This window comes from Heteronotia binoei, chromosome 5 (genome assembly GCF_032191835.1).
Source record: "Heteronotia binoei isolate CCM8104 ecotype False Entrance Well chromosome 5, APGP_CSIRO_Hbin_v1, whole genome shotgun sequence".
Classification (NCBI taxonomy): Eukaryota; Metazoa; Chordata; class Lepidosauria; order Squamata; family Gekkonidae; genus Heteronotia; species Heteronotia binoei.
In genome coordinates, this window is record NC_083227.1 from 20,517,404 (window position 1) to 20,540,058 (window position 22,655).

The window sequence follows — 22,655 nt, forward strand, 5'->3', positions numbered from 1 at the left end:
TCTCTGCTGCTTGATTTTTTAAAAAAGGGGGTGGGGATGGCAAGCCATTTCATAACTCCCAGACAAGCCCCAGAGGGTGCCGTCATTTACTGACTCGATCCTTCTACAACTTCGCAGTTGGAGAGGAAAATCAGGAGGTGGATTTGCGTAACCAGGGTCCTGCTGAGCTATGCTTGCATTAAAGTTGCTCTTCTGGTTGTTTTTGAGTCTCTTTTCAAACCATTATGGGTCCTTTCATCCACACAGCCATCTCACTCTCCTTTGTGTCCCCAAGGAACGGGGCGCCCTGGTTTATCCTCACCGTGACCCAGTGAGAGAAGTCAGGCCAAGAGCGAGTGGGCTTCGTCCTGGAGAGTTTGGGAGCAAAGCTGGGGAGGCTGGGGTCTGGGGAGGGGCGGGACCAGAGGGGGGGGCGCAATGGCATGGAGTCCATCCTCTGAAGGGACCATTCTCTCCAAGGAAATGATTTATGTTGTTTGGAGATCACTTTTAATTCTGGGAGCTCTCCAGCCCGTCCCCCCCTCCCCCCAAGGCTTGCAATCTTATATGTGAGCAGAAATTTGAACCCAGGCCTCATCAGTTCAACTCTACCACACTGTACACTGCAAAACACCGGTTTTCAGCTCTGACTGTCGTATTAATGTGTCATCTACACATTTCTAGACCTAATCTGGGCCAGGATGTTTGGATCCCCTTCATTTTTGCTCTAGGCATTTTGATCCGCCAATCCTTATTTTCTGGTGCGTTATGCCTGCCAAAGACAGATGGACAGACACATGGGCCCTCACATTATTGTAAATTTATTTGTAAAGTACTGTCTGGAATTGACACGGCAAAGTACAGAAAAACCGGTCTCTGCCCCGATGAACTTTCAATGCCATATTTGCCATAAAGTAGGAGCGGAAGGTGCCAGCAGGGAGAAATGGGAAGAATGTACATAAATTCTAGGGATATGGAACTAAGAAGTTCTGCCCAAGGGTTCAAAGAAAAGGGACCTTTAGGGAGGGAAGTGAGAGGCGATATCATGCAGGCCTTCTTGGGAGGCAGTTCCAGGTGTAAGAGGCAGGAAGGGAGTACTTGTTTGAGGGCGCAGGAAGGCCTCGGGAGGCAGAGTGTGGGGAAACTGAAGGTCAGGGCTGTATCTGTGGGAAAGAGGAGGGAGGCGATGGAGGGCTTTGAAGGGCAGAATTGAGCTGTTTCTGCAGGATCTAGGAACAGACAAGAAGTTAATGGAGGGATTTAAAGAGATGTCATTTGCTCAGCATGAAAAGGCAAGTGGAGGATTTGGGGTGCAGAGTGCCTGACAGAAGGAAGGTGGCTTGAGGATGACTTAAGGTTGTCAATCCCCAGTTGGGGGCAGGGGGTCCCCTGGTTTGGAGCAGTGTTCCCTTTGAGCTGAGTTAGCATGAGCTAGCTCCCAGATTTTTAGCCTCCGGCTCACATTTTGGTCTTCACGCAGGAAGGATGACCCCAGTGAATTATGTAGTAGCTCATGACTTTAATGCCAGTAGCTCACAAAGTAGAATTTTTGCTCACAAGACTGCAGCTTAGAGGGAACATTGGTTTGGAGGCCCCCTGCTTCAGGGTTATCAGAAAGCGGGGTGGGAAGGGAATTGTCCGCTGGGCACTCCATTGTACCCCACAGAGACCAGCCCCCATAGAATTGATCCATGGATATCGGGGTGTGTGTTGAGGTAGAGGCACCAAATGTTCAGCATAGCATCTGGTGCTTCTAACACCCCCCCCCCCCCAAGTTTAAAAAAGATTGGACCAGGGATCCAATTCTATGAGCCCCAAATGAAGGTGCTCCCATCCTCCATTATTTCCAATGGAGGGATTTAAAAGGAGCATGATCCCCTAAAATGTAATGGCCAGAATTCCTTTGGAGTTCAATGGTGCTTGTCCCACCCTTGCTCCAGTATCCAGGTATTTTCTGAGTCAAACCTGGTAACCCTAGTTTGGAAGATCAGAGGGAAAGTGGAGAAGGCTGCAAGGGGAGAGGTGACCAGAGCAGCAACGAAACTTTGGGCAGAGAGGAAGTGCATTTTTGCTTAATGTTGTCAAGGAAGGAACCTCATGATTTGGCAAGAGCCTGAAAATGGAAAGCAAAGGAGAGAAAAGAGGCAAAGATGAAGCCAAGGCCTCATGCTCATTCTACACAGATCGTTGTGGGTGATGTCAGGGAACGAAGGGAGGAGGAAACGAGGCCTCTGTGCTGGCCTCATTTATTATTAATTGAATTTCTGCACATGAGCAAATTCTTTGCCTTCAGGGCTTCTTTTGTAGCAGGAGCTCCTTTGCATATTAGGCCACACCTCCACGATGTATCCAGTCCTCCAAGAGCTTATAGGGCCTACTGTAAGCTCTTGAAGTTTTGGCGACATCAGGGGAGTTTTGGCCTAATGTGCAAAGGAGCTCCTGCTACAAAAAAAGCCGTGCTTGCCTTGATGCTCCAAGGAGGCCGTTTCCTCCCACACTTCTTTCTTTTTTTGTTTTCAGGTCATCGCTGATGGCAACTGCACAGAGTTGTCAGGCAAGGGATGTATAGAGGTGGCTTGCCATTGCCTGCCTCTCTGTAGCAACACTGGACTTCCTTGGTGGTCTCCCATCTAAGAGCCAGATCGTGTAGCTTCTGAGATATGATGGGATGGAGATAGCCTGGGCTGTCCAGGTCATGGCCCTCCCCCCACTAAAAAAAGTAAAGGCAGTCCCCTGTGCAAGCAAGCACCAGTCTCTGACTCTGGGGTGATGCCGCTTTCACATTTTCTTGGCAGACTTTTTACATTGTACTTTTTACAATGTTTGCCATTGCCTTCCCCAGTCATCTACACTCCCCCCCCCCCCCAGCAAGCTGAGTACTCATTTTGTCGACCCCGGAGAGAGGCTGAGTCAATCTCGAGCCGGCTACCTGAACCAGCTTTCGCTGGGATTAAACTCAGGTCGTGAGCAGAGAGCTTGAACTGCAGGACTGCAGCTTACCACTCTGTGCCACGCCCCCCCCACCCCACTACTGGAGGAGTTTAAAAAAAATTGCTAACACCTAGATCAAAATAGTTTTATGTATTAAAATAACACTGCAATGTTTTAATGTCCAGAATTCATTAAAAAAAAAACTTTAGTCCTTCCCCCCCCAGTTATGAACAATGTGCAGTCAGTACAGCTTCCGTTATATGTCTGCAATGAAAACTATCAGAGACTTACTCAAAAAGAAGTTAGTCATTGCCACAGCAGATCAACATAATGGCACATCAGCATTTTTTAAAAAACTACTGCTGAGCTGTGTTCCTTCTAAGCTGAGTTAGCGCGAGCTAGCTCACAGATTTTTAGCCTTCAGCTCACACATTTTTCTCTTAGCTCAGGAAGGATGACCCCAGAGCACACTAATTTATGCAATAGCTCACAACTTTCATGTCAGTAGCTCACAGCTTCAATGCCAGTAGCTTGCAAAGTAGAATTTTTGCTCACAAGACTGCAAGTTAGAGGGAACATTGCTGCTAAGCGCCTCAAAAGCTGGATAGGGCCTGGTCCTTTCTTGGCCTGTGTTAAGAAACAAACCGAATAAATGTTAGCAGGACAAGAGGAGATGACTCACTCTGCTGGACTCCTCCCTGAGGGGCTGTTCATCTGAGTTCTGGGTCTTGTACCTCCAGGGAAATGGAGAACTAGGGGGTTTCAGAAACAGAAGTTTTCAAGGGCTATTAGAATAATAATTATTTTTTGTTTCTGTTCTAAAACTGTAGCAATGAAACAGCACTACTGCCATTTGTGTGTCCTAAAACTTATCATAAATGCTAATAACAGAATGCCTGTAAACATGCAGATGTCCTTCTCAGAAAACGTGCACTTTTTGTTGCTGGGATCCAAGTTCTTTGGCAAGAGCATTGTTGGAAGGTTAAGATAAGAAAGGTTGAGACCGGAAGATATTGAGATACTCAGCAGCCTGACCGGCTCCTTTCACCCCTACTTCCCGGGGACCTCTAACATCTCCCCAGACACCGGGATGTCTCCTCTGCCAGACCCCTCAGCCTCCCTCCCTTCCCTCCGAGGCGCCTAGTCCAAAGAAGTGCAAAGGCGGCGTTCTTTCTGTCTACTTTCTCTATATTTAAAGATGGCTTGCCATTCCAGTTTTGGAATGACGAAGTCTGCTTAGAGCATACGAAAGCTTACATTCGGAACAAATGTAGTTGGTCTTAAAGATCCCCCCCCCCCCCCGTCTACTGCTTTGTACTTTTCCCAGCGCCTCTTTCTTGGCGGGCTTTGCTCGGCTGGTCGCTGATTGGGTGCCGGCTGCAGAGTCTTTCGCACGCAGGGAAACGCCCTCCTCGCTGCTTTGGGAAACACGGGAAGAACCGAAACCGATTCTGTTCTTCTCTCTCTCTCCCCCCGGCCAAGGCAGCCATGGCGGCTGAAGGTGCTGTGCAGGAGCTCTGCGAGGAACTCTCTTGCTCCATCTGCCTGGACTTCTTCAGGGACCCGGTGACCATCGCCCAGTGCGGCCACAACTTCTGCCGAGCCTGCCTGACCCAGAGCTGGGGGGAGCGGTCGGGGGCCGCCGAGCTTTTTTGCCCCAGTGCAGAGGAAGGGCTCAGCCCAACAGCCTCTGCCGCAACCAGAAGCTGGCCACGCTTGTGGCAATGCTCAAGAAAGGCAGCCCTTCGGCAGCGAAGGGGGGAGAAGGAGAAGGGGCGTCTGCGAGAAGCACCGGGAGCCCCTGAAGTTTTTCTGCGGGGAGGACGAAGCCTCCCTCTGCGTGGTGTGCAGCAAATCCCAGAAGCACCGAGGTCACCAGGTGACTCCCTTGGAGAAGGAGGCTGCTGGAGAGAAGGAGGTAAGAAATCTCGGTGCATCTTCAATGCGGAATTCCGGCTTTCCCTGGATAATGAGCTAAGCCACTGCCTCCTTTGGTGGAGGGGGGAGCCCTCAGCTGAGGATTTAGCGCATTTGCAAACTGTGACAGAGTTCAGAGATATGGGGTGGTAAATAAGACAAATGCAGTTCTTTTGGTTTTGGGCAGCAGAGAGTCGTGGCAGCTAGAACGGCAAGAGTTTGCCAGAAGCACCAGAAGCTGCTGAAGCTCTTCTGCAAGGACCATGAAGCCCCCATCTGCGTGGTCTGTGAGCAGTTTCAGGAACACCAATATCACGACATCGTTCCTGCGGAGGAGGCTGCCCAAGAGTACAAGGTAGGAAGACTACCAGATGGATCATGGTGGGGAAGTGTTTGGATCCTCCCCAGCTGAACTCCTGGGTGTCCTACAAAACTTTTTCATAGAGCTACTCTTGGGCTTTGGATCCAGAACAGGAGCAAGAAGATTTGTCTTTGCTAAGAGGGTGACGCTGTCTGGTCATCCCATTGGTCTGCCAAGCCACAAGGGGGCAGCAACATTTCATAAGAACATCAGAGAAGGCATGTTGGATCAGGCCAATGGCCCATCCAGTCCAACACTCTGTGTCACACAGTGGCCAAAAAAATTATATATAATATATATATATATATATATATATATATATATATATATATATATATATATATATACACACATACATACAATACATACACACACACACAGATATAAACACACTGTGGCTAACAGCCACTGATGGACCTCTGCTCCATATTTTTATCTAACCCCATCTTGAAACTGTCTATGCTTGTAGCCGCCACCACCTCCAAGTGGCAGTGAATTCCACATGTTAATCACCCTTTGGGTGAAGAAGGACTTCCTTTTATCCGTTTTAACCTGTCTGCTCAGCAATTTCATCAAATGCCCATGAGTTCTTGTATTGTGAGAAAGGTACTAATTTCTCTACCTTCTCCATCCATGCATAATCTTGTAAACCTCTATCATGTCTCCCCGCAGTCGACGTTTCTCTAAGCTAAAGAGCCCCAAGCGTTTTAAACTTTTCTTCATAGGGAAAGTGTTCCAACCCTTTAATCATTCTAGTTGCCCTTTTCTGCACTTTTTCCAGTAGGAGGTTTTAACTGGTTTTTTTCCCCTTTACACTATCTTCTTCCATTAATTAAAAAATGCTTCAGTGGAGTTGCTGTTATCCTCTGGCCAGGGTTAGCATGGGACACAGGGTTAGCATTGGACATAGGACATCCTGCATGTATGTCTAGATTGGTCTTTGATGGCAGTTTTCTTTATTAAGTTTTATTAGTAATTAATCCCATTTTGAGGAAAATACAATGGGTGCTAGAAATTTGCTGTGGATGAGTGTCATGTGGGGTCTGGGAAGGGAAAGACAGAGGGAGTCAAGGTATGTTGAGAAGACAACTGATGGGAAGGGAAATGGAGAAAATGTGGGATAGTTAGCAGAGAAGGAGGTCGCTTGAGAAAGAAGGAATGGGGGCAAAAGAGAAGGAGGTAGATTGCTTTCCATCTCCTCATCCCTCTCTGCAGCCTCTACCTAGGAAAAATACAGTCTTTCTCTGTGGTGGGGAGAACCAAAGCAGCTTGCATCCTTCTCCTCTTCCCCTTTTGATCTGCACAACAACCCTGTGAGGCAGGTTAGACTAAAAATATGCGATTAGTCCAAAATCGCCCAGTCAGCTTCCACAGCAAGAATCAGGGTCTGATAGACCCTTCTCTGAAGTGTCAACTGCCACATCATGCTGGCTGTTGTGTGTGTGTGTGGGGGGGGGTGACCTCAGCAGAGTGTACTATTTTCTCCATTGAAGAAGAAGAAGAAGAAAAAGATATTGGATTTATATCCCGCCCTCCACTCCAAAGAGTCTCAGAATGGCTCACAATCTCCTTTACCTTCCTCCTCCATTGGAATCGAGAACAGTTGTAATTCTGAGGGATCTCCAGGTCTCACCTGGAGATTGACAAAAAATGTTCCCCAGGAGGAAATACCTGGTTTGGAGGATGGAGTCTATGGCATGGTACGTCTGAGTTCCCACTCCTCCACAAATTCCACCCACTCCAGGTTTCATCCCTCAGATCTTCAGAAATTTCCCAACCTGGAGTTATCAGCCCTCTGTCCTTCCCAGCCAACCATCAACCTACCTTTATCTGCTCTTCTGATTTCACCTTTCCATCTCTTCCCCCTCCTTGCAGTCTCTGCCTAGGAAAAGGACAGTCTTTCTCTGCAGTGGGAAGAACCAAAGCAGCTTACATCATTCTCCTCTTCCCCTTTGATCAGCTCAACAACCCTGTGAGGTAGGTTAGGCTGAAAGTATGTGGGTGGTCCAAAATCACCCAGTCAGCTTCCACAGTAGAAACCTGGGTCTGGCAGACCCTGCTCTGAAACGCTGACTGCCACATCATAGTGGCCAGAACTAGTTAAGTCAAGCTTGTCCAACCTGTGGCCCAGGATGACTTTGAATGCGGCCCCAGCACAAATGACATAAACTCTCTTAAAACAGCACCTGGAACTGTGTGCTGCAGTGGTGGCAGATCCTGGAACTGAGGCTACATCTGGTTTTTCCTCCTGCTTGCTTCCCCCCCCACCACCACCAGAGAGGGCACTAAAGCTGACTCAGAGTACATGTGTGTGAATGCTCTTCCCTTGCTCCTGGGTGCTCTCCAGCTCTTCTTTCTTCCTGCTGAGGTTCCTCTGGATCTCCCACCCAGGACAAAGAGCTCTCAGCTGTGCTCTGGAGGTATCTGAGGTGGCTGTGGGCCCCTCTCTGGGAAAGTTGGAAGAAGATGGAAGATATTGGATTTATATCCCGCCCTCCACTCCGAAGAGTCTCAGAGCGGCTCACAATCTCCTTTACCTTCCTCCCCCACAACAGACACCCTGTGAGGTGGGTGGGGCTGGAGAGGGCTCTCACAGCAGCTGCCCTTTCAAGGACAACCTCTGCCAGAGCTATGGCTGACCCAAGACCATGCTAGCAGGTGCAAGTGGAGGAGTGGGGAATCAAACCCCGTTCTCCCAGATAATACTTAACCACTACACCAAACTGGCTCTCCGGGAAGTTGGGAAGTAGCATAGCCAGCCTCCCAAGCTCCTGGACGGGCTTGTGGGGTGGGGTGGGAGTTTTCCCTGTCGGAGGGCTGCTGGCCCCCTCTGTGAACGTTGGAGGTGGGGTGTGTGTGGTGGAGCTGGGCTTGCTGTCCTCAAAATGGAGATGGCTCCACTGCCTTGGGTGGATTCTGTTGCATTCTCCCTCCTTCTCTTTACTGTGGGAGTTCCAGAATCCCCTTACCCTTCTCTGTAACTGTGACTGTGACTGGAAAAGAGACACACAGAAACAGCCCCCCCCCCCAGTCTTTGGAGAGAGAGGTTTAAAAAAAAGCGTGTAGAAAAAACAGGACTCTTGCTTTAAAAACAAATCAATGACTTCCCCCCCCCCTTTTTTTTTTTTTTGCTCCTGACAGTGAGTCTTCTGCACTTGGGATGGCTTTACAAGCAGGCCTGTGTATGTCAGCAGAAAGCCAGCTTCAGTTGGGAAGCAGGGGCTGGTGTGAAAAAGAAAAAAAATCTGCTTACTCCCTTCCCCCTCTTCTGTTCCAAGCTTCTGAAGGAGGGCACGGAGAGGAAACAATGATTTCCCTTCCCCCTCTGTCAGAAATTTAGAGGCATGGTTTGGGAGCAGAGCAAAACAAACGTCTCTTCCACCCAACCCTGTAGCAACCAAGGGGCCTGGCCACCTAGCAGTTTTTATAGGCCCCCTCTGCAGCCTCAGTTCCCCCAGCCCTTCATTTGTATCACCTGTCGATTCTAAGCAGACTGAATTCTTGATTATATTGAGCTGAGACAGGCTGCAGGGAGGATGACAAATCAGGAAGAAGGAGGAGCGGAGCCCGAGTCCCTCACAGACTGCCTCACACCTTGAACAAATATGAACATATGAAGCTGCCTTATACTGAATCAGACCTTTGGTCCATCAAAGTCAGTATTGTCTTCTCAGACTGGCAGCGGCTCTCCAGAGTCTCAAGCTGAGGTTTTTCACACCTATTTGCCTGGACCCTTTTTTGGAGATGCCAGGGATTGAACCTGGGACCTTCTGCTTCCCAAGCAGATGCGCTACCACTGAGCCACCGTCCCTAAAGCAGACAGATGGAACTCTTCATCATGCATGGGGGCTACATAGGAGAAAGTAATTTTAAAAGTATGATGGGAGTAAGGTTTTATTATGACAACTCTAATTCAATAAGCATTTTAAGGTAGATGCTGAGCTGATATAATTTAGTGCACCTTCCAGTGATGTCAGGAGTTTGTGGCATATGCAAATGAGTTATACAAATGAGTTGTGCTAATGAGTTCCAGCACCTCTTTTTCTACAAAATGACCCCTGAATAGGAAAGATTTGGATTGGGAAGTAGCTCTTGAAAAAGAGGAGAGAGGAACAAAGAAAAGAAAGAAAAAGAGTTAGGAGGAGACTGATGGGTTTGTACAACAACAAAGTGTGTACACCACTGCTCATGCAGAATTCCACTCTGGCATGACAACAGCCACTATTGCAATAACACCCTTTTGTGCATGTAAACAAAGAACTGCCAGAGAAAACTGCAGCCTTAGTCATTGCCTTACCTTCAATTGGGCAGTGTGCTCCTCCCTTTCCTCCTGCTAACCAAAGTACCCACTGATACTTTGTGTAAGGAGCCCGCCCTCACCTATCTGAAGGAAACAAACGCAGTGCCGAGAGAAGCATGCAGCTACAGAATTTTGGATGAGGCAAAGGAAACCCCCAAACCCCTATTTTCTCTGGAAAGCAAAGGACATTTAAAGGCATGGTTCCTGCTTTCAGCCCTGGGCCATTTGCAGCAGAACTTGGAAGCAGAAAGGGTATTAAGCCCCTATGTTTCTGGGAGGGGTGGGATGATTTTCTTTATTGATCCCCCCCCCCCCTTCCTACAATGGCCTGGTTTGGGCCACTAGTTTTACGTTGCCCTCTTTTCTTTTATAATTTTTTTTTAAATGAAGTTTTATTACCTAGATATATATATTTTCTATATCGGTGATCACAAACTCGGGACCTGCTTGATGATTTTAAAAAACCCTTCGAATGGGGCAGCGCATGATTAGGATTATTACGCAAGAGCTTTTCAGTTTATATCCGGTGGCGGATATCACAAAAATTATGCACGGACCTTTTTTGGCTCATCATCAGCTGTCATTAGTATTTGTGTATTTTATGTGCAGCCCAAGACAATTCTTCTTCTTCCATTGTGGCCCAAGGAAGCCAAAGGGCTGGACATTCCTGAGTTAAGTCATGCCAGCTTGATGGCATCAGGTAACACAGAGGGTAGGAAACCTCTAGATGGAGGCCGAAGGTCTCCTATCACAACTGAACTCAAGACATCAGATCTCTTTCCCCCTGGAGAATATAACTGCTTTGGTGGGTGGACTGGGGCCTCTCCGTCCCCCAAAGTCTGGCTTCCACAAAATCTCCAGGAATTTCCCAGCTTGGAGCTAGCAACCTTAGTCAGGACTGGCCCCAATGAGTTCTCCCTCAAAGGCCAAAACAGGCCTCCTCTCCCTGCCTTTTACTAACAGAACCAAACTTTGTTGTTGGGTTTCCAGGTTCAACTCAGAAAACATCTGGGGACTTCAGGGGTGGAGCCAGGAGACTTTCCATTCCCCTCCCCAAAATAAATAAAAAATGCAGCAGTGTAGTTCCCCTAAATACAGTCTTAATTTCCTCATCCCCTAGCAGCTGGCAGTACTTCCACTAAATGAAAGTGAACACACACACACACTCACAAAGCAGGCAGAATAACTTTGTTCACAAGCACATACTTTTGTGATCTCACTAGGGTAATTTACTCATTGAAGAATGTAACCATCTTTTGTATTTCAACCAACTTCTTTAGACTAACATGAAAATGAAAGCAGAGCGGCCTAGGGGGTGGAGTTTTCCTCCAAACAATCAGAGGGACCTGTGCTTGCTTCTCTTCCTTTTACACGCTCACCAGGAAGACCCAGGTGGCTTTGCCTACTTCCCCATCCGTTAAGTTTTTCTCTTGGTCTTCCATCCAGGTATCTCAAATTCACCTGCCCTGCTTTGTCACACTAATTATCTCCAACAGCAGGCACTGAAGGGAAAGCAAAGACAGCTTCTGCAGTGGCTCAGTCTTAAACACAGGAGTCTGTATTCTCTGTCTCTCTTTTTTGCTCTCTTCCCCCCCCTCTCTCTGTAGACCTAGAATAAAAGGGATTGGGGTTTTTTTTGTCTATGTCTCTCTGGCTGTTTGGTTCCCCAGAGGAGGAGGGGAAGGAGTCCTCAGCTGTGGCTGTTTTCCTCCCTTTCCCTCCCTCAGCCAATCAATCGAGCAAAGGCTTTCTTTCTCTCCTCTGCGAAGCAGTGCCTCAGTCCTCAGTCTGGAACGCAACAGACTTTGAGTAGGGGTTGACGGGCTGAAGGTTGATGGAGTGCACACCATAGCCAATGTGAGACCTGGATTTGGCTTCACCACAGGGCTTTTTTATGTAGAGTATCCTAAACTTTTGAAAAGAAACAAAACTGAATTTTGGAACCATTTCCCCTCCTAGGATCAGTTCTGCAATTGTGTGGAGATTCTGCTGAAGGAGAGAAACAAAATCCTGGCATACAAAGCCGATATAGTGAAGGAAAGCCAAGACCTGCTCGTAAGTATCAGTATTGCAGTCCCAAATGCAGAAAAGTCATGTGAGAAGGAAGCCTCTCGCTATTGGGAATGGCTTGGTTTCCCACAGGACAGTTAATGAGAGACCCCTTAGAAATTACATTTTGTGAATGTTAAGAGGAGCACCTTTCCTCTCAGATCTCTGTGACGAGAACTTTAGTTTACTGTACCAGTGCAAAAGCTACATGTGAAAATAATCCTAGTGTTCCTGTGTGTGGAGACTCAAGACGCTCGTTCAGCTCTTTTGTCTTCAGCAGACACTGAAAATGTACACAGGGGGGAAAACACGGAAGACAATTCAGAATACTTGAGCGTGAAGGCAGCCTCCTCCTATATGGAATTTGTTTCCAACAAAGAGGGAATGAGAGACCACTTAGAAGGCGCTTTTCTGAATATGAAGAGGCACACCTTTCCTATTATATCTCTGTAATATTGGGTGTTATACCAAGTTCACATGATAGGAACCTTAGCGTCTCAGTGTGTGTCTGAGGGGTGGACGTGCGAGGATTCGTCAACTGTTTTTGTTCTTTGCTGCTGCATATGTTGTCCCTCTGGCCAGGGATAGCAGGGGAAACGGGATAAGCTGCACTTATGTCTAGTTTGGCCTTTGATGACAGTTTTGCTTTTTATGTTTTGTAGCCGTCTTCCCACTGTGGGCACTGTTATTCTTCTTTTTCTGTCTCAGAGGCAAACCAAAGGAGAGCGACAGAAAGCGCTGATCAAGTTTAGGCAACTACAGAAGTTTCTGGAGGAACAAGAGAAACTTTTGCTGGCCCAGATGGAAGAGGTGGAGAAGGAGGTGGCAAGGAAGAGGGACCAGCACCTGGCCAGACTCTCTGAGGAACTCTCCTCTCTGGAAAGCCTCATCCGAGAAATGGAGACGTGTCAACAGCCAGCCAGCAGTCTCCTGCAGGTAGAAGGGTGGCAGGAATAGCCCAGGGTCACCTTGGGGAGAATGCTGGCTCCAGATCTTCTAAGTGCCTCCTTCACTTAGCAGAAAAGCAAGCTAGCCCTGTTATATACAACAATAGAGAATCACAGCAAATAGATTTAAATTAAATAGAAAATAACTTTGAACTTAACAGAAATGCTTTAATAACTATTTTGCAACAATCGACGTATTTATATATTCACTTTCTATACGTAATCAATTCCATACAAGTGCTAATAACGGTACAATCCATGTTCCGTTCAAGGAATCCATATTCCATTGTCTGCTAGAGAGTTTCCAGGTCTGCAGAAAGGCCGCTTTCCTCTCTGTTCCTTTACATCTCCAGCAAGCGGCAGACTGGACAATCTCTGAGTCCCTATGAAAGTCCAGCCCCTGGAAATGCATTCTTCCCCCACCCTGAGCCCTCTGCTCCTCCCAGATAAACGGAGGCTGCTCAGCTTCCATCTCAGAAATCTGGGGAACGCCATGCAAGTAAACCCAGGTCCATGGGTTGCTGTTTCAAGAAAACCAACTAGGAAAGAGGGTCACATGCAAAGTTTTTCACAGCAAGTTTTAAAAGGAGGAGCAGGAAATGTATCCTATATTGTGTGCTTGGAGCAACAGACTCTAATCTGGAGAACCAGGTTTGATTCCCCACTCCTCCACATGCGGCCAGCTTGGTGACCTTGGGTCAATCAGTTTTCTGAGCAATTCTCTTAGAGAAAAGCAGTTCTGTCAGAGCTCTCTCAGTCTGTTGTGGAGAGAGGAAGGTAAGGAGACTATAAACCACTCTGAGTGAATGGCATTCTCTTCTTTTTCTGTGGATACCATCCTCCGTCCTCTACCTCTGGGTTTTAAAGAGAAGGGCAGTGGCTAGATTGCTATAGTGTTGTGACAGTATAATCTGTGGCACTAATCCCTAGCATTTGTTTTAAAGAACATGCAGGCTGCACATTTCCAGTTTTATCTCTGCAATGATAAGGACTTTACTGTTTTTAAAAATGAAAGCTGGGTATCAGTATGCTGTTATGATGCTAGTGTAATCTACGTATTATTTTTAAGCCTAGAAAATGCCCTCCAATGAAAAGAAGAGAAATCACAGTGACTCAGGGCTGAGGCTAGGAAATTTGCTGGAAATGCCTCTGCATCCGTGGGTGGCCACAAAGGGAACACACCCTAATCTGTGAGCTTCCTGCCTTCCATGTGAGGAAAAATCTGTCTGTGAAAGTTGCCACTGTTGAGTTGTCAAAGCAGATCACCTAGCTCTACTTTTTCTGCTGTTATTAATTTCACAGAGATTTTCTCTCATAGATCTACCCCAGTCTATCAGTGAAGTCTGCTAGCTGGACACAAGTGAAAGGATAGAATGGAGAATCTTCCAGAGTTTGAGAGGTCTTCCTGGTATGGTCTTTTAGCAAGCACTGAGGTCTCTCTCTCTCTGCCTTTTTTCTTTAGGGTGCCAGAAGGACCTTGCAGAAGTAAGTAGGCCTTTAACATTAATCTTCTTAATGCTGGAAGTGGACTGGGTATCCTGTGGAGAATGTCGTCCTTCAGGATCATGGCTGAGGGTCAAATCAGGTGTAAATAAGAGCATGGATCACCATCTGTCTGTCAGTGGCAAACAGCATATGCCCAAAGCCTCATCCATAGGAAATGGGGGCGAGGTCCTTGGTTGGTACCTAGCTTTACATCTCTAGAACAATGGTCCCCAATCTTTTTGAGGCTGCAAGCACCTTTCAGATTCTGACATGGTGTGGAGGGTGCTGCCACAGGAGATAGTGCCACTCACAAAATGGCTGCTACAGCTTACCTTCAGTCACACAGTGAAGATCCTTGTGTTGTGGTGGCAAATGCTGCCAGAACAACATTTATCTAAAACACCTCACAAAACACAAAGTTCAGGTCTCCTCAGCTTTGCTTATTCCACAAAATGGCAGGTGGCGAACTTTACTTGGCCCAAATAATGCCTTGGTTGGCATCATGGCTGGGTGCAGGGGCACTTGGATGTCCTCCCAACCCAGTTTGATGATGACTGCCCAATCCAAACTAGTGCACTCTGTTGTGTCAAAGAGGATAGGGTGAGACTACACATCATGAATCAGAAGTTGGCTTGTCTGCCATATTTCTACCAATGCTCCTGAATCATATGGCATCTAAACATTCTGCTCGGCTTTTTTTTTTCTGGCAGGAACTCCTTTTCGTATTAGGCCACACACCCCTGATGTAGCCAATCCTCCAAGAGCTTACAGTAGTCCTAGTAAGAAGAGCCCTGTAAGCTGTTGGAGGATTGGCTACATCAGGGGGGGGGGGGTGTAGCCTAATAGGCAAAGGAGTTCCTGCTACAAAAAAAAGGTGGTTTGCCATTGCCTTCCCCAGTCATCTGCACTTTCCCCCCAGCAAGCTGGGTACTAATTTTACTGACCTCAGAAGGATGGAAGGCTGAGTCAACCTTGAGCCGGCTACCTGAGCCCAGCTTCCACCGGGATGAAACTCAGGTCGTGAGCAGAGGTCGACTGCAGTAATGCAGCTACCACTCTACACCATGGGACTCTTATAGTACAGGCATATCTGAGTACAGTGATAACATATGATGTGTTTCCTTTCTTTAAGTATCTGCCACACTCTTAAAAGCATAAGAAAAGCCTGCTGGATGAGACCTGTGGCCCGTCTAGGCCAGCATCCTGTTTCATGCAGTGGCCAACCAATTGTCCTGGAGGGCCAGTCAAACTGAGCACAGAGGCTTATGGGCTCCCCTTCCACCCCCTAGCACTTGTGCTTAGAGGTTTGCTGCCTCTGGATATGGGGGCTTCCTTCAGTCCTCGAGTCTAGCAGCTATTTATCAATGGGCCCCTCCATGAATCTGTCTAATCCCCTTTGAAAGCTCTCTGTTCTGGTGGCCATCAATCACTACCTCAACCTGCAGCGAATTCTCATCAACTTTGTTGGGTACCCCTCAGTTCTCGTACTATAGGAGGGAGAGGAAAAAACATCAAAGTGATGTACCTGATTCTGCCCTCCTCCGTTTTCTCCTCACAACAGCCCATTTTTTGTGTGAGAGAGAGTGGTCTGACGTCACCCTGGCTGAGAGTGGGATTTAACTAGGGCCCTACAGTCCTACTCCAGAACTCTCACCAGCTTTCTTTTTCTTCACTTAGGCATTTGCCAGACAGAGAGGAGTAGGGGATGTGGGGTTGCTGTTCTCAGGGCCAACATGACATTTGATTTTTTTGGAGAGTTTGACCTGGGCTCCACAATGCCACACAGCGGCTGCAGGGAATGGCTGTTAAAAAAGAAAGCAGGCCTTGTTTAGGTCTCAAATGCCACTGTGGGAGAGGAAGGGCTGCTGCCTCCTTTTCCCATAGTTGTTTTTTCATGCTGAGACAATGCTGGGGCAGGGAATTTCCGTGTTTACGCTGATCCACCTGCACAAAATACTACACAAGGAGCAGCAAAAATGGGCCAATAATTTCCCTAGTGCTATTTTAGTGTGCAAAAACAGTTGACGTGGAGGGGGGGGGGGTCAGTTTGAGTCCGAAAGAGCTGTCTTTTATTTTGTGGTAGACATTCCCTTTGGCTACTGTGTGGCTCTATGAACACAGGCCAAATTCATAAGAAAGCAGGAGGTACAGTGAGGTGAACAGTCCTTTTCAAATAGCCCCTCATCTTTCTGTGCTTTCAGCCTCAGTCTGTGTCTCTCTGCTTTTTACCAGCTCCTTCCTCTGCTTTTCTAATCCACTTGTGTGTGGAGGAGGGTGGGATTCTGAACTGAATGGATGTCACCTTAGTGGGATTTTCCTCAGGTATGAAGAAAAGGAGCCGTTTGAGAGTCCAGTGGCTTTTCCTCTTGCGCTGAAGTGGCGTATCTGGGACTTCTTGGATTTAAATCCGCTTTTGGAGGCCATCAAGAAGCAACTCAGAGGTAATGAAGAAACACTGCAGGTGTTTCAGACTGGACATTAGAGTGGGCCTGATGTGTTTTCGTCTGCTCCAGCTTGCTTTTAACATTAGCAGACCCAGGAACGTGGGAAATGTATGTATCATCAGAAGGCCATTTTAGTTCATCATGTAAAGTTTTCTGGTCAAAATTGCACTATATGGATTTCTATGTTGCTGATCTCTAATCATTACTGTGACCATGCAAGGGCAAATTGAGAGGAAAATGGTCCAACAAGCACCTAAAATGATAGGGATCAGGAGGAAACTGCCCTTCAGGCATCTGCATTTAATGAAGACACCCACCAGTTCCATTTCAGGGACACCCCCTCCCCTTTGGTGTAGGCCAGTTTGGTGTAGGGAGAACCAGTTTGGTGTAGTGGTTAAGTGTGCGGACTCTTATCTGGGAGAACCAGGTTTGATTCCCCACTCCTCCACTTGCACCTGCTGGAATGGCCTTGGGTCAGCCATAGCCCTGGCAGAGGTTGTCCTTGAAAGGGCAGCTGCTGTGAGAGCCCTCTTACCCCCACCCGCCTCACAGGTGTCTGTTGTGGGGGAGGAAGCTAAAGGAGATTGTGAGCCGCTCTGAGACTCTTCGGAGTGGAGGGCGGGATATAAATCCAATATCTTCTTCTTCTTATTATTATTCTTTTTCCCTTTCTCTTTGCAGTGTGCCTGTGGCCAAATGAGACTTATCAAAACTGTTCCCTTTAATTGTCTGTGTTCGTTTGAATATGTCCTAGCTGTGCCCACAGAAAGGTCTCAAAGGGACCACGGTGCTGTTGTAGTTACACCCTTCTAATACCATTGAAATCAGTGATTTTAGAAGGCGCGATGGAAACTCTGTTTCGAATCATCCTCAATTTACCTGGATTGGATCCTTACTGTGCCACACTTTCTGTGAGGTGGATCTTAATTAAAGCAAAGTGATCTGTGAAAATGAATTTGAATATTAGCACCCAGATTCCCCCCCAGAAATAGCTTCTGCTTAACCTTTCAGCTGTAACTCGGAAGAAATACGTAACTATGTACCATGAAGTCACAAGGGACTTATGGCGACCCCAGCCAGAGGTTTTCAAACCGAGTGAGAAACAGAGATGGTTTGCTGTCCTCCCCTCCCCCCCTGCAAAGTCTTCTTTGGTCACCCATCCAAGTACCGACCCAGCTTAGCTTCTGAGATCTGACAAGATGGGGCTATACCATTCTTCTTACCCTCCCCAAGAGAAAATAGACAGTATTATTAACTGATATTTTTGTCCTAAGATTTGTAATAAGCACAAGGGTCTCACTTTCTGTTCCTTTGCTTCCTCAGACACTCTGGATTCTGGACTTCACCTGCAGAAAGGTACGTTTTTCTCCATACACTAATGAATTATTTCTGAACTAAAAAGCTTCACTGTACAAGTTTTGTGTTCTTCTGCTTGGTGTTTGCAAGCATCAGGATAGTGTCTTCGTGGCTCTGCAAAATATATGTGAGGCAAGGAAACAATTCTTGATGCTGAAAGACGTCTGTGGCTTGGCTGAGTTGCATAAGAAAAGTCTCAATATTCTTCTGCCAAAGGTGGCTGTTGAGGCATCCATTTTTCCAGCCCAGGGAAGATCATGCCTGAAGGTCAATAACTCTGTGTTGGTAACTGCAGTCCAGAAGAGATTCCAAGTGGTAATATAGCAGTTCTTTTAAAATTGCCGCTGAGGATACAACAGACATTAGTTTTTGGAGCAGTGTTAATAGAAGCAGAAAGGGGACATGAATTAAGTACCAAAGATATTTCTGTCAGTTCTAATTTGATCCTGGCCACCTCCACAGGGATTACCTGCCCCATGTTCAACATTCTTGTGTAGCAGGTTTTTTCCCTGCTTCCCCACTGCATTTGTGCATCTCTTGGACTTTCCCAGCTTTCTGAAACCTCATTTCCACTGAAGTTTTGGGAAGGATTGCAGCGAAGTGTGGTTGGCTGCTGTATGAGTGGGAGAATTCAGAGTTTCTCAACCTCTGTGGCCACTATTCCCCTGACCTTGTCCTGTGGTGAGCATTTCCTCACCTGACCTCTGGGGGGATTTTTATTTTTTTAAAAAAATAGTTTCCAGGATCTGTTATATCATGATCTCGATGTGATGTCTTACCAAATGTGTACCTGGTTTTCTGAATTCCCAGCTTTGTTCAAAAGTAAATCTCTAGACATTTCTGTTGTGAAAATATACAAGTATAATGATATGTATAATATAATATAATGATATGAAGAAGATATTGGATTTATATCCTGCCCTTCACTCTGAATCATACCATACCAAACCTTTAATGGCATAATAGATTCAGATAAAAATACACAGAATATAAAAATTTAAACATTGGAGATAAAATCAAAATAAAACCGAGCTTACAGATACATTCAAACATGGTCAGAATTAAATTTAAGGATGTCAGCCAGAAATTTTGCCACAGCCTCACTAACCACCCCCTCAGTATCACTCAATAAATAATAACAGGGTGGCAGAATAGACAAATCTGGAGAAAAAGAAAGCTTGCCAAATAAATCTTTACGGAGGTTATGGTAAAAAGAACAATCAAGCAATATATGCTGGATTGAGTCAGGGGTATTCGCTCCACAGGCGCAAAGTCTGTCGGCTAAAGGGACTCGCTGATATCTCCCTTGTAAAACTTTGGAGGGAAACGCGTTTAGTCTGGCCAACATAAATGCCCTGCGATGACTTGGAGTGGTTAGGTCTGATAGATAATTGGGCATTTTGCCACAAAAAGCATAAAGACCTAAGGAAGCTGGAGAGCAAGTATAAGGGAGAGTTGGCCGTAATTTCGTTTCCTCCAATTCCCACAGTCTCAGTTTAATACATCTGAAGATATATGACTCTTCAGAGGTAGAAAAATCATCTACCTCTAACCCCAATTGATTGAGTTTAGACAGAAGCAGTGCTGTCCAGGACGAAATATATGGGTCTCTTTTCATACAATCAAGAAGGCTGTTGGGATCTGTTCTAAAATGAATTTTGAGCCAGAATTTAAACACTGCAATCCAGGCTGAATCTCAAAGTGGCTCATAATCTCCTTTACCTTCCCCCCACCCAACAACAGGCACCTTGTGAGGTGGGTGGGGCTGAGAGAGATCTCCCAGAAGCTGCCCTTTCAAGGACAGCTCTGAGAGAGCTATGGCCGACCCAAGGCTTTTCCAGCAGCTGCAAGTGGAGGAGTGGGGAATCAAACCCAGCTCTCCCAGTTAAGAGTCCACGCACTTAACCACTACCCAGACTGGCTCTCTCAAGCACTGTAATTTCAAAGAGCCCTCCCCCCCTTTATTTTATTTCCTTTCCTGGTCAGCCCTCCTTGCTGACGGATAAAAGGAAGTAGTTTTTCACCCAAAGGATGATTAACACATGGAATTCACGGCCATAGGAGGTGGTGGTGGATACAAGCAAAGCCAGCTTTAAGAGGGGATTGGATAAACATATGGAACAGAGGTCCATAAGTGGTTATTAGCCACAAGGTATAGATGGAACACTCTGTCTGGGGCAGTGATGCTCTGTAGTCTTGGTACTTGGGAGGGGCAATAGTGGGAGGGCTTCTAGTGTCCTGGCCCCACTGATGGACCTCCTGATGGCGCCTGGCTTTTTTGGCCACTGTGTGACACAGATTGTTGGACTGGATGGGCCTTTGGCCTGATCTATCATGGCTTCTCTTATGCTCTTCTTCTCCTCTCTTTCTGGAGCAGTACCTAGGAGCTCCTGCAGGTTTTGCTGGCTGTCACCTAGGAGGTGTGAACGGTCTCGCTTCCCCCCCTCCCAGGTGCCTACTTGCAAGTAGGAAAGGAGCCAGCTTTTTGTTGGCTAAGGGGTAGGTGCAGAGATTGCCAAGGGGAGAATACTTTTTCTCAGAAGGCACTTGAGTCAGAGTGGGTATACTGATATGACCCTAATGGGCTTTATTACTTCAATTTTGGTTCTTTTGTGAACTAGTGGGCCTCTCTCAGAATTCTTCTCTCTGTTCTCTGGGGTGGCTTGTTTGGCGGTTTGGGACGCTTTTAGAGAGGGAGTTCTACTGCTTCAGGACCAGACTGGGGCCTGGGAGCGAAGCCCCTCCTCTCTAGGAATTGCAAAGTTCAGGGACTATCCTGGCTGTCATGGAGGAGCTTCCCCCAGAAACTTCTCCACCCCAGGCCCACAGAGAAGGAAGACTCATGGTAATGAGTCACATCTTCTGTTCCTGTGTCTGATTTCCAACCAAATAGCTGTTGTTCTTTTTCTCTCCCTCACAGTTCTTTGCTTGGCATAGGATATGGGAGGAAATAGATTGTGTTCCTGTGGGTGCTTATTGTGTACTTTGTCTGCCTTCTCTTGAAGTGGACAGGAAGATTGCTCTGCCTTTTAAAAGGACAGGAAGAAGCAGGAGATCCTGTTGACCAAGGAGAGGGTGGCAGAAGTGGGAGGAGGCCATGACCGGCAGGAGGAGGAAGCCGAACAGGCCAAAGGGTGAAATCCCCCAACTGATGCCATTTCTCTTCTTCTCTCCTCATCTTCCCCCAACAGCAAATGTGACTCTGGATCCAGACACGGCCCATTTACAACTCATCCTGTCTGAGGGTCAGAAAACCGTGAGACAAGGAGAAAAACCTCAAGCTCTGCCCACCAGTCCGGAGAGATTTGAGAACTATAGTGCTGTGCTGGGCTGTGAGGGATTCACAGGAGGCTGCCATTTCTGGGAAATCCTTGTGGGAAGTGAGGAAAGATGGGCTGTGGGGGTGGCCAGAAAGTCTGTGAGGAGGAAGGGAGACCTCCCTTTTACTCCTGAGGAAGGGATCTGGGCTGTGGGGAAGTGGGCAGGGATGCACAGGGTTTGTATAAAAGGACATTACCCTCCCCTGACTGTGACTGGGGAGCTGAAGAGGATCCGAGTGTGCCTGAACTATGCTGGGGGGCGAGTGGCCTTTTTTGATGCTGACCGAGCAGCCCTTCTCTACGAGTTCTCTGGAGCCTCCTTCCATGGAGAGACCCTCCTGCCCCACTTTTGGGTGTATGGAAAAGGCCACCTCAGAATCTCTTCCTAAGACCTTTTCTTCAACCAGGACCATCAAGAAGAAAATAGTATTTCTCAAGAGTGCCCCTTTTTTGAGTCCTGTAGAGGCCTCTCTTGTCTCCAGTCACCAAAACAGACTGCAGTAAAGTGGAGACATTTCTCCCCCCCCCCCTCCATTTCCCAACATTCCTTTCTCCTCCTTTGTATCTTATTCCTTAAAGCAACAGTAACCCCTTTCACATTGTAAAGGATAACAGGCTTGTACTACAGGAGAGCTCCAAACAGACCATCAGGACCCTCTCCAGCCTCCATTCTCCTCAAGGATGAGAGGAACCACTGCAGAGGAAGAAGAGGTCCCGCATGTTTCTATTATTATTCTGGACTTCCTCTTTTCTTTACTGGACACCATCTGCTAGGATTTCCCAGTGTTCAGCCTACACTTTCTGACAGACACTGAAGGTCTTGTCGCTATCCAGGTTCCTGCGTTCACAGCATTTGTTTTTCAGTTGTACCAGAGACTGAGAAGATGTTATGCTTTTTATGAAGTTATGTTGTGTTGAAATCTCTGCTGCTTGATTTTTTAAAAAAGGGGGTGGGGATGGCAAGCCATTTCATAACTCCCAGACAAGCCCCAGAGGGTGCCGTCATTTACTGACTCGATCCATCTGCAACTTTGGAGTGGGAGAGAAAAATCAGGAGGTGGATTTACGTAACCAGGGTCCTGCTGAGCTATGCTTGCGTTAAGGTTACTCTTCTGGTTGTTTTTGTGTCTCTTTTCAAACCATTATTAATCCACACAGCCATCTCACTCTCCTTTGTGTCTCCAAGGAACGGGGCACCCTGGTTTATCCTCACCGTGACCCAGTGAGAGAAGTCAGGCCAAGAGCGAGTGGGCTTCGTCCTGGAGAGTTTGGGTGCAAAGCTGGGGAGGCTGGGGTCTGGGGAGGGGCGGGACCAGAGGGGGGAGGGCACAGTGGCACAGAGTCCATCCTCTGAAGGGACCATTCTCTCCAAGGGAAATGATTATGTTGTTTGGAGATCACTTTTAATTCTGGGAGCTCTTCAGCCCGGTCCCCCCTCCCCCCAAGGCTTGCAATCTTATATGTGAGCAGAAATTTGAACCCAGGCCTCATCAGTTCAACTCTACCACACTGTACACGGCAACACACCGGTTCTCAGCTCTGACTGTCGTATTAATGTGTCATCTA

General features: G+C 47.2%; 1 protein-coding gene across 1 annotated transcript; it reads left to right on the plus strand.

Annotated features, from left to right (window-relative positions):
- The first annotated feature begins 4,398 nt into the window (after positions 1-4,398).
- Positions 4,399-22,009, plus strand: LOC132572196 (E3 ubiquitin-protein ligase TRIM7-like). Its single transcript, XM_060239031.1, is given in 8 exon segments — positions 4,399-4,557; positions 4,560-4,670; positions 4,673-4,828; positions 5,018-5,182; positions 11,448-11,543; positions 12,246-12,481; positions 16,277-16,410; positions 20,961-22,009. Coding segments are annotated over 8 exon segments (1,575 nt in total). The 3' UTR covers positions 21,479-22,009.
- The last annotated feature ends 646 nt before the right edge of the window (positions 22,010-22,655 follow it).